The 12,096-nt window shown below is 41.8% G+C and overlaps 1 protein-coding gene across 1 annotated transcript in view; it reads left to right on the top strand.

Moving 5' to 3' along the window:
• LOC134531103 (1,5-anhydro-D-fructose reductase-like) overlaps window positions 1-12,096 on the top strand; it is a 78,309-nt gene that overhangs the window by 61,865 nt on the left and 4,348 nt on the right. The window contains exon 5 of the mRNA XM_063366651.1: window positions 4,894-5,053. Within this exon, the coding sequence (XP_063222721.1) occupies window positions 4,894-5,053 (160 nt within the window). The remainder of the gene's footprint in view (window positions 1-4,893; window positions 5,054-12,096) is intronic.

Raw genomic sequence — 12,096 nt, 5'->3', positions numbered from 1 at the left:
ATTGATAATATGCGCCCGTAATTTTAGCAGCAAACTGGAAACTTCGTATGATTTGAATTAATACTTAAAAGAGATATCGAAGAGCTGTTTTAGTAACGGTAAGATTTATTTATCGATATATACCAAGAATTAAGTAACTTTATTGAAAATATTGTGTTTTGATAAGAATTGTTAATTATCGTCGAAGATTTCAACACTAAAATTCACGGAAGAACATGCAACGAAACTTTTATACTAGAACGAAGATCTGCCTAATTATGTTACCTTAATCGACGCAAAGAAGAACGGTTAAAATATCTTGAGGATTTGAGAGAGAGACAATTCAATTATTCAATCGACGACGACTGAACCACGTTAAAATAGGAAAGGTGCTGCAGTTTTGACGACACGAGCTAATAAGAAGACGTCTCGGGAGCCTAGCAGGAGGACAACCCAGCAGCCCGGTCCGCGAGAAGGACCGACTCGACGGCGCAAACTAAGAAGGAGGCGGCCCACGAGCCGAGCAGTAGAACAGCCCAGCAGTCCGGTACGAGAGGAGGACTGAGTCAACGACCTACCAGCTATCCAGAGCAGGAGAGCCAGCTACACGCGGATCGTCGCAGAGTCCTGGTCATCGAGGAAGTCAATACGTCTGTACGTCTGTAGAGGCTATAACTGTCACTGAGGTCGGTTGTTTTTTCCAGTCCCCGTACAGTCGTCGATTTGGAACGTTTCCCGTTTGTTGAATTTCACGAACATAATTTTTTTTATAAAACCATTGATTTTCGCCTGAAAGACTTACCAGCGTCATAATTTAAATCCAAGTCTGAATCTCTTGTTCTATAATTATTAGAATAACTAAACTAATTAATTTAAATTAACTCTCGGGATCCCAAGACTATTGAATAGTAAATATCTGTTTGGAATTCTTTCAGGGCATTAAATTTGATATAAACGTTAGTCTCTGATGTAGTAATGTTTCACCAACACTCAGTGGTCCACGCTCACCGAGTGCTTTCAATCCTGGCTTAATACATAATTTTTACTTAATTTGAACTTACCACAACTTAACTTTCAACAGAAACATATAGAATTATTGAATCGTTTACATGATATAAAACAAATTGTTGATATATTTAATCTACACTAACTTTGAATGAGTTTTTTTTTTGGTTTTGTTTTGAACTGGATAAACTTGTTACATACATACACAAAGAATTCCAAGCATTCTAGAATAAGTTAATAGTCTAGTAGGATAAAAATGTGATCAATGTATGTATAATAATAATTGTACCCTGCAACGGCTCTGCCGCACTCACATTAGGTCTAAAATACACATACTTTAGTTACAGACACAATTTTACTTTTATTTACGACACATAAACTAATTACATTGATTTACCTTGATAATTTTAGCTGTTTGAACCAAGAACATCTAATTCATTTTTTTTTTTTAAACTGACGGAACTCGACGGTTGTGAAAATTTGTTAAAGAAACATAATCAATTTTTTTTAGCTTCACACACCCGTTGGTACGTCACCCCAGGTGATATGGACTTCAGTCCGTCTCTGGCTGCGGTGATGAACGGCTCGGATAGTTAGACTTGTAAAACATAATGGACCAGTATCTATCTATTCTTGAGAACTCGATGGCATCATTACCAGTATCAACACCAACCTGGATCGAAGGTCTACCATCATCAGTGCAGAGCCCGATGACAACGATGTCTACAGCTACACCTGCTCTCTCAGCACAGCGGGAGATTTCGACGCGTGCAACATCTTCTGCAGAGCAGACCTCAACGGCTTCAGAAGTTAACATGTCAGCAGTGTTACAATGGTTGTCAACAGTTCCAGTGGCATTGATGAAGGAAGGTGCATCCAACGGTGTTCCATCATCCGGCTGCACGTACTGCGAGAAGATCAAAAACTTGAAATTACGTGATTATGTAATACACAATTGTAGTAATAACTCTGAACGTATTAAATATCAGTGCAACAGATGTTTAAGCAAGTTTGTACAATATGGAAGATTAAAACGGCACCTCAGGAATTGTGATAGACTGGCTGTACATTCATCGGAATCAAGCTGTATATTTTGTAACAAAACATTGGTAAATATTCAGAGTGCACAACGACACGAAATATATCACTGTCCTTTTAATGAAGTCGATAATTCGGCTTTGTGTGAAAATTGTAGTGTACCAATATGTCGACCTGATAAACTGAATAGACATTTAAAGTCATGTAAAGGACTTAGTCCGTATAGTAAGAAGACTGTTTCAATCGAGAAATCCACAAGGCTTTAGTAATTTGTCTGTGTATTTTTTTGTACTTGTAGTAGTGTACTGAATTTCTGTAATAAAAGTTTTTAAAAGAACTTGCGGTGTTTTTATTTTCTCAAACCTGTCGCTTTTGTGGTATTTTTTTAAAATTAAAGTTGTTTTGTATCGGCCAGGGATCGAACCAAGGACCTTAGTCGATCTAATCAATCAGTATATAGATTACAAATTTATTTAATGAATTTTGAACTTTTTCCCGAATCTCTAGCATTACAATTACGAATTTTCAATGTGGGGGTCTTGATGTCGGATAGGATGATGGTAGTAGAGGATTTAAAGTCTCTTTAAGAATGTTGAACATGGTTTATTGAAGTTATTATTTTTTTCATAAAATTAAACATTATTGTAACGATCGAGGGTCAAACCAAGGACTGGAGCGGATCGAATCGATATGTAAGTTAATGAGTGATTTAATTAATGAATTTTGGATTTTTTTCTGCTTTTCTAGCTACATTATTACATGATTTCAAGATGGCGGTCGAATTTCAAGATGGCGGGGGCACCTCGGTAATAAATGATTACTGCACTGTAGCGAGTTAGAATAAAATTAACCAGATGGAAATGTACTCTATAATACGAGTACACGCACAAGATGGTGTACTCCAGCAGGTGGTCGCTCCTGGTAGTATGTACTGAACATAAAATGTCGGATCCATGATGGTCGACAAGGACAAAGTCAAATTTCAAGGACAAAGTCAAATTTCAAGGTCAAAGTCAAATTTCAAGGTCAAGGTCAAATTTCAAGGTCAAGGTCAAATTTCAAGGTCAAGGTCAAATTTCGAGGTCAAGGTCAAATTTCAAGGTCAAAGTTCAAGGTCAAGGTCAAATTTCAAGGTCAAGGTCAAAGTTCAAGGTCAAATTTCAAGGTCAAGGTCAAATTTCAAGGTCAAGGTCAAATTTCAAGGTCACGGTCAAATTTCAATGTCAAGGTCAAATTTTAAGGTCAAGGTCAAAGTTCAAGGTCAAGGTCAAATTTCAAGGTCAAGGTCAAAGGTGTGGTCACCAGATAATTATACTACATGATATCGGCACACTCTAGCAGACGAAAACAAGATGGTGGTCTCCAGTGGATGAAGACAAGATGGCGGACATGATGTCATACCAGTTGATGATATATATACCTTGGTATTGGTGGTGATAGATCAGTCTAGGTAGCTTTCATGGAGGAAGGATCGACTGTTTACTCTCGTCGGGAATCGAACCAAGGACGTACATCGATATAATCAAACAGAATTCAAATACGTTAATTTTTTGATGAATTTTGGATTTTTTTTCATTAAAATCGGATAATAAATAAAGATTTTCAAGATGGCGTCCAAATTTCAAGATGGCGGACATGGCATCATACTACCTGATGGTATATGTGCATTGACATAAGTGGTGGGGGTCAGTCTGCATGCGTCCACTGTGAGGGAAGGGTCGGTCACCATTTTTATTTTTTTTGCCCTCACCGGGTTCGAACCGAGGACTCTGACCTCCGTGTCGTAAATGTTTGTTTTTTAAATTTTTTGATTAAAATTTTATTATTTGAATTTTTTTATAAATTTTTAAAAAAATTTCGTTAAAATCGGATAATAAATAAAAAAGTTAAAGATGGCGACCGTAACGGAAACTGCAACGGTGACGACATAATCCAAGATGGCGGTCATAATCCTAGATGACGTAAGAGGCTTATCGGAGGCTGTAAACAAGGATGCTTAAGCCTCTTTTAGGAATTTGGGTTCTTTCTAAGACAAAATGACTTTTGAGGATTTTCGAAATCCTAATTTTTGAATTGAGGAATTTTTTGAGATTTTTTGGCGGAATTTTTTTCCACAGAAATGGAAATTTTGGCAATTTTTGAGGAATTTTGGGCAAATTTTGCCCAATTTTGGCGAATTTTGAGGGTCAAAGGTCAAGGTCAAACTTGTCCCATTACGCTATGTCCCGTTACACTCCTCCAAGATGGCCGCCGTGACGTCACAATCCAATATGGCGGACACCGGCTCCGGCTCCACACCCAGAACCCGTGTCCCAGTATGCCCATTTGTATACTACTACTGTGTACACAATGTTTTCACCTCAGCTTATTTACTCTACTTTAAAGAACACCAGACAACCTCAATCGCAGCAGGTTTTCCCCTCAGAGATCTGCCAACCACAATCGGCTACTGTTTGGGGAGAGCAAGGTCACGCAGGTACAAACCCAACCGACACCACCTGGACCAATATCCTGTGACTTCAAGCATGGTTATTTAATATGCTGATTAGACCCCTAAGCCAGTTCAAACGACCCCGTTTGTTACTTAGTTAAAATGTTTATGTATCTTACCTAGTAGAGGTGAGGAGGTCTTGAGTAAGAGAGGCTACAAATCGTATTATACTCTTTCTCATCGAAGGTTGCACATGAAGTGGTGGGAATGCACACCAAGCTTACAACGAAGAGCTGTGCAAGTTTATGCCTTGTTAGATATAGCAGACCAGCTGAGGCAACCCAAACAGGGCGGGATGTGTTTTAACTGATCTATACACTTACTCCCTTCAAGAGACAATGAAGGTTGCAGATTGATGGGACTGTGGGTGCGAGCTGCAGAATACCGCGGGTGGATCCTCTGCACGACCCCACCGTACTGCACATCGCGCGCAAGCACTCCAAGACACCGGCGCAGGTGCTGCTGAGGCACACGGTGCAGCGAGGCATCGCCGTGATCCCCAAGAGCAGCGACGCCACCCGCATCCGGGAGAACCTGCAGGTATCGCTCAGCAGGGCTGCACTCTGAATCCTTTCCCTGTCATTTCCACACAGCACATACATCTAAAGACCTTCCTATATCAAACCTCCATCCAACCAAGTACAGTCAAATAACTGGCATCTGGGAGAACCTGCAGGTATTGTTCCATGGAGCTTCGCTCCTACATTCTACACTAAGCATGAGCTCCTATATTTTACACAAAGCATGAATGTCTCAGACATAGCTTTATATACATATAACCTGCTCAAACCAAGTGCAGACTGGCTACTAATACCTGGGAGAACCCGCAGGTATTAGTCTGTGGGGCAGCACTCCTAAACCTTAACTGCAATCACCCACATCACAAATGTCTCAGATCTACCCACATCTAGAACCTCCTCCAAACAAGTACAGACTGGCTACTAACACCTGGAAGAACGTACAGGTATTACTCTATTTGGTTGTTATTTGAAACCTTACTCTGCAGTCTCCACACAGCACAAAATTTTCAGACTTACTAGATCTATATGCCACCATCTGGGCAGTCTCTATACAAGGATAAATGAATATTATGCCCGGCAAACTCTGAGGGAGGTTCTTGGCCACGTGGCTGAAGATGGCAGTTAAATGAGAACAGGATGGATGGTAACATGGTATGGGTTTATTACATAACAGCCATCATACATAGTGCTGCCACAGAAACCCAGTATGTTATGTAACAGAGTCAGAGCATGGCCATGCGCAGTGATAAAACCTGAGCGTGTCGGTTATGACTCGGTATGCAAAGTTAGCAATTCAACGATGCCGCGGAGTGAAGACCGCCAGTGGTGGTCGTGGTTAACGAATAATTTACACGTCAAGTTCGTGACGGAATACATGGTGAACACTTTTGCACGGCAGAGCACTTTAGGATGACACAGCGAAAATTACCTAACATTACAAACACTAAAAGAGCATATGTACCAAGTACCATAGAATGTGCGCGGAAACTGGACGTCTGCTACATCTCGCAAAGAATAGAGTTCAGTTCGTTTACATATGAATCGACACAGTGATTATGTTGCATAGGATACTAAGCATATCGATGATTAAGCATGGGCAAAGGCTCACATGTTATTGAATTTTACTCATAAACTCAACTATGTTTTCAGCCGCACTATATATGAGTTTCGGCAAACTCTTAAATAAATCAGTAGTGTGTGTTTTCATGATTTCACTATCCACACTACTGTGCAATTCTGTGTTTAAGCAAGCTACTTGCAGAGAAACGTCAATTTTGTACGACTCATGATCCAGCTGTCTTAATTCATCCAGCATCACTTTCTCCTAATCAAAGTCACTCACTTCCAGCTCTGTTAGTAGCTCCTTCAAGGTCTGTTTTGTCACCCACTGAATCCAAGATGAACCTGAAAAAGCCACTTTGTTGTGATATAAAGTCTGCCATCTAAATTAAAATTATTAAAAATATAATTCTTAGGCTAGTTTTCCTCCAAGAAGGCATGTATGTTTTCCGCGGCTCGCACACTCACTCTAAAGCAGAGTGGTACATTTGGTATAAACCTGGAGCATGATGGCAGTTATCGATGTCCGACGGGTGAGAGCTTCCCCAACTCCCTCCGAAGACTCTGAATGATAGTGGCCAGGGCAGGCCTATTTATACCAGTTACCCGCCCCTCCATTATCTTCTAGAATAGTCGAGTTAGTCAGATTCTACTCCCTCTTCTGGCAGGGAAGGAGGTAAGGAGGTATGTCATCTTACCTGTCATGTGATGTCCCCACCACTGCCCAGTCTTGCTCGCGCATTGTGCTACTCTTATGAAAACTTGTTAAGAGGTTAGGCAGGCCATGCTGCCTTGCCATACAGCAGATGTCATGCACAATAGGGGTAAACATTCCGATAACTACAGCGCACACAGCCTTCCATTGTGTGCGGAAAAGTCACAGCAACAACATAGAATGAATGGTAACACAGAGAACTGGAACAAACATTGAGAAAGCAGTTTTTTTTATCCTTCGGGTGTAGCTCCACTTGCAAGTAACAACTCTTCAGGTCCAATGTAAAAAACCATCTGGTGCCAGAGAGTGTATCAAGTTTGTCATTTATATGTGGGAGGGGGTAACTATCATTTTTGGTGATATCTTTCAGCTTCATGTAGCCCACACATAACCTCAGTTGGCCTACCTTCTTCGCTACTAAAACGACTGGGGAAGCCCAGTGGTGTCGCTGATAGTTCTATTACACCACCCTCTATCATACCTGTGATAAACTTATCTATGTCTTCCTGTTTTGCTAGAGCCAGCCACCGTGGTGCTTGTCGGATTGGTTCCGCTTAACTTGTGTTGATGCGATGGTAGACTAGACTTGTTCTCCCAAGGTCATTATCCCCTATGAAAAATACATCCTGATTGCTTACCAGAAAAGTAGTTATTTCTTATATTTCTTCACCTGTGAGGTTTCTTTGGCATCGCATTAATAACTGTTCTATATTTGGGTTCAGTGGCTGTTCGGTAGGACAAATAGGTGAAGAAGACTCACACTGGCCTACCCATGCTATTGGGTCTCCCTGTTTCAGAACCCTTGTTCACGAATCGAGTTTGGCCACCCTGACTGGTACAACTTCGCCAGCCTTTGCAATGTTTCGAGCAACCAGGTAATTCTATAATTCCAATGTCATATCTTGCTCAATCAGGTAGCTCATGTTACCTCTAGGGTCTCCCATTATCCTAACTGCTATTATCTGCTCATGGCTTGCAGAAATTGAAACAGATTCACAAACTACCACTTGCATGTAGGAACTTCCAATTGGTCGGGGGTAAACAATGCTACCTCGTCCCCTCTGATATGCAGTACCTGGCTTTCCATATCAATAACGAACCCATATTGATCCATAATATCTACTCCTGGCATTACTTCATTGGTGATATCAGCAAAAAGAAAGGTCTAAAATGTCCAAGTTCCAATCCTTACCTCCAAATCCAGCTGTACGTGCACAGGTGAAGTGTTTCTGGTGGTTGTTTTAAGTCTGTATGGGATGGGTGTATTCTTTAGCTTTTACATACTTACAATGTCTGTGCGAACTATAGATGCCGATTCTCCTGTGTCCAATGTTCTTTGCAGATGAAGCACCATGGGCATCCCCCTACTTTTTTGATTTGGGTACCGGGATTGTCATTCAACAACTTCTTCACTGCCCTAATAATATCCTTCATTAATTTTGTTTCTGGCATTTGCTTCATTGCAGGGCTCCAGTCCAGCACTCTTTGTCCTGATGCTTGTGTTTCTTGAGGCACTGCGTGCTGCCTGAATTTTCAAGGTGTGGACCAATTCATCGCAGCTCATCTTGTGCTAGGCTGAACGAAAAGTTTGCTGAACCTCCGCATCTCCGAGTCCGTCTATAAATGCACTGATAGCTAGCTGCTAACGGAACTCTGTTGGTGCTTCTGGGTAGGCAGGGTGCACAAGTCGATAAATGTCAGCTTCGATTTCCTGGAAGAGTTCCAAGAATCACTGTTGATGTGTCTTGAGGGCCATTATATACACCTCGCCCATGTGTCGGTCGCCATACCTCAGTAAAAGGGCTTCTACTAGTACTCCATAGTCTTTCTGGTCTGGAACTGGAATGGTCTGCAGCAGCTCAAGCAGAGATCCTCGCAGGGCCAGGACAAGTGCTGTGGTCTTCTCTTCCTCACCCCAGCCATTCACTTTAGCAGCTGCCTCAAACAGCCCATGAAGATTGTCCATAAAAGGTGGGTGGCTTGAATTTTGAATGGGCAGTTGCAGTACCTTCCACCTTCACTTCTGAGGGTCGAAACTGTTTGTGATGAGTATGGCCGTCGGGCTTCCTACCTGCCTCGCTTTGAGTGCCCGTTTGTCTGTAACATAACCCTCGCTGCCCCCGAATGAGTTACGTCGCCTTTCCCTGTCTCCCACGGGGTTCAGGACAGGCCTCTTGCCCTTTGATCTCTCGCTTGTGTGTGTGTGCCCTTATCTTGCTCGTGTTTGTTGTTTGCACTCTGTGTCTCCATGGCTGTCTCCCCTTCCTGTTCATGGATGTGGTTGTGATTGTCCGCCATTTTCCCTGTCGCGATTCGCGGGCTGTCCGACCCACAGGTAGCCTATTACCCAAAACAGTGATGGCTGACCAACACTGCCCGGTGCAAACTGTGCTCACAAATTACGCGGCACTAGGGCGGACGGTAGGCCAGAAGAGATTTTGGGCGTTTGTATTTTTGTTCTATGTCTGCGTCGTAATTACCGAGAAAGGAATCATGTGGATTTATAGACCGAGAAAGGGTCTTAAACCCTTTTAAAGTGTTGAGTTTGGCAAGTCATGTATGCCCAGGGCCGACAAAGGCTCACCGGAGGGGCAGAGGCGAACCTAAGAGAACACACATGAAAAAATAAGAGGTGATAGAGGGGAAATGCAAGGAAATCGGTGGTGTGTTTGGGTGTCATCTGTGAATCTTTCAAATACACAGGTCTACAACTAAAATTTTGCTTTGATAAAAGTGGCTAATCTTTATGTTTTTGGGTGTGCTGAAACCGAAAATGATGTCCGTTTATCTCCATCATGTACAGATTTTTTTAAAACTGTGCCGGAAATTAGGTAGTTCAGCACGTTTTTTTAAATTGTTATTATAATTTTAAATTATTTTTGGAAATTTTATTTTCTACATAATTTGGTTACAAAAGGGTGATTTACACTTTGTTAGGCTGGTGTATTCTACTTCGTTAAACTTTGTGCCAGTGGACCGAGGCACCTTTTTCTCAGGGACCAATCTGATCTTTTGCAAGTCTAATGTAGACGTTAGCAGCCCGTATGACATTTCTCCCACTTACAGTCACATTCCCGGCCTGTAACATTATTTCCCTGCATGACTAAAATCGCATAGAGCAGCTTTTGGCCTGCAAACTCTATTTCTCAGAGAGCCGCTGAGACTAGCGAGTCTCGGTACGAACGAGGATCCCATGGACCCCCGTTCCCAGCCCAGTTGCGTTTTTTATTACCCCCTCTCCCCCACAGCTACCCACCTTGATTCTCAGAATTCAGCCCAGGATCATTGACCTGACGTGAACCTGCCAGGCGGTGGCTGACTTCAAGGACGATTTGCCATAGAAAAAATATGTGCAAAGATGGACCACCCACGACATCTAGCGGCAGAAACAGTAACTTCTTCTTTTGTCGCCAGCGAGTGGAGCTGACGCCCCCGACACCTAGTGGCGATTTAGCTAACTACCCCCTTCTGTCCCTTTTAGGCTGCCAGAGTGCAGCACTGGCTACACCATAAGACCCTATGCTTCCTCCTCGCGTCCTGTAAAAGTCGATCCTATGTAGCTCTCTGTGCCTGCTGGTAGAGACCGCAGCAGTCGCCCTTCAGCGCAAACAACTGAAGTCGTGGTTACGAACACCTCGGTCACCTCCGGAATTGTTCGGTCCAGAGCCGAACCTTCCCCCTCTTTTTCCCTAGGGCCGACCGCCCGTTTTAATTAGGAGTTTTGTCCGCCATCGCTGGCACACTGACTTCGGCTACTTACCGCGTCATCTCGGCGTCCCCTCTGTTAAGAGGCTTTTTCGCGGCAACCACGAACAAGTTCGAATAAGGAATGTAGTCAGCTGTGTTAAGGGATGTGATCCCAGGTTGAAAATTCAGTAGTAGCCAGTCAATAGTAGTGATTAGAAAACAAGTAATGATTTAGTTTAAAGGTTATTAATTTTTTTTATCTTATTAAATGATGATTTCTGCCGCGACATCCGCATAATTCTTGGTCCGCGCCTTTCGGATGTCGGCGCGAGACATTTCCTGAGCCCAGGAGCTACACCCTGTTTGGTGAGTTACTTCGGTCTATTTTTCCTCCCCGAATTCCCGTTTGTTGGCCTTTTCGCGCCGACTGTGTTTGACTATCTGGAAGCAGGTCTAATTCGTTGGAATTTGGCTTGTGTCTCAGACAGGGTCCATTATTTGGGCGCCGAAATTGCACCCATCATGTTGTCCAGGACCTCCAACTTTATTTCTCTCTAAGAAGAGCTTCCTCCCGGCCAGATGTCCAACTTGAAGCCCCGGGTGATATCTAAAATATAACTTCTCCCTACAACCAACAAAAGAACTTACCTTAATAAATACCAGCGAGCAGTGCCATAGAGAACTTATCAAATAAGAATATGTGAAATTGTTACAGTAATGAGTGGACGAACCTAACCTGCTATAAAATGTCTTTTTTGTTGTTTAAAGTATAGTATAACGTGTTTTAATAATTTAGGGCCGGCCCCTCCTTTTAGTTACTTGTTAATACCATTTTATTGTGAAACCAAAACAAAAGGAAAACAGATTTATTTTGCCTTTTTAAATAATACAGGAAACCTATAGACCAATCTACTTATGTAATGTTTTTTTTTTAATTTTTAATTTACCTATATCTATTTAAACGATCCATTAGCTCCCAAGTCGCTTGTGTGCAGGGAGTATAAAACTGTCTTGTACACCACCTCGTGCTCCCTCTGGTAATGCTTGTATTTTTCTTTATAATTTTGCTCAGCTGTTTCCTATGCCTTTTTTATTAAATTAAAATAATATAATTTTAGGGCACGAGGGGCGTATCCAAACCATATAACATTGTAGCAGAAGTGTAGCATACCTATATGTATATAATAGACGTTAAAAGTGTAGTGTTTGTTCTCCCTTGAACGTTTGGTAAGATGTTAAATACAATAGCATAAAATGATGATACATACAATACAATATATAATATATTAAAATAATCAAAAAGTAATAAATTCTAATATCACTCACCCTCAGTAGGTTTTGTAGGCATGAAGCTCGTTGCACAACCTGTACAGACAGGAACTGCGATAAATGGATACAATCGGCTGACAGGTTTTAGGTATATCCATGTTGAACAATACTAAATATATAAGTCCATACACATATCAGAGTGGCAGAGTACACAATCATTTCACTAAAAACGTTTTCTTTTTTCTTGGATAGTTCTGTGTGTGCGCCTCCGTGTATAGGATGCTTCAGATGATTCACTATGTAGCATCCAACAATAGTCCGCTGGCATATTC

The sequence above is a fragment of the Bacillus rossius genome, chromosome 3 (assembly GCF_032445375.1).
Source record: "Bacillus rossius redtenbacheri isolate Brsri chromosome 3, Brsri_v3, whole genome shotgun sequence".
NCBI lineage: Eukaryota > Metazoa > Arthropoda > Insecta > Phasmatodea > Bacillidae > Bacillus > Bacillus rossius.
This window is presented reverse-complemented; position numbering and strand designations above follow the sequence as displayed.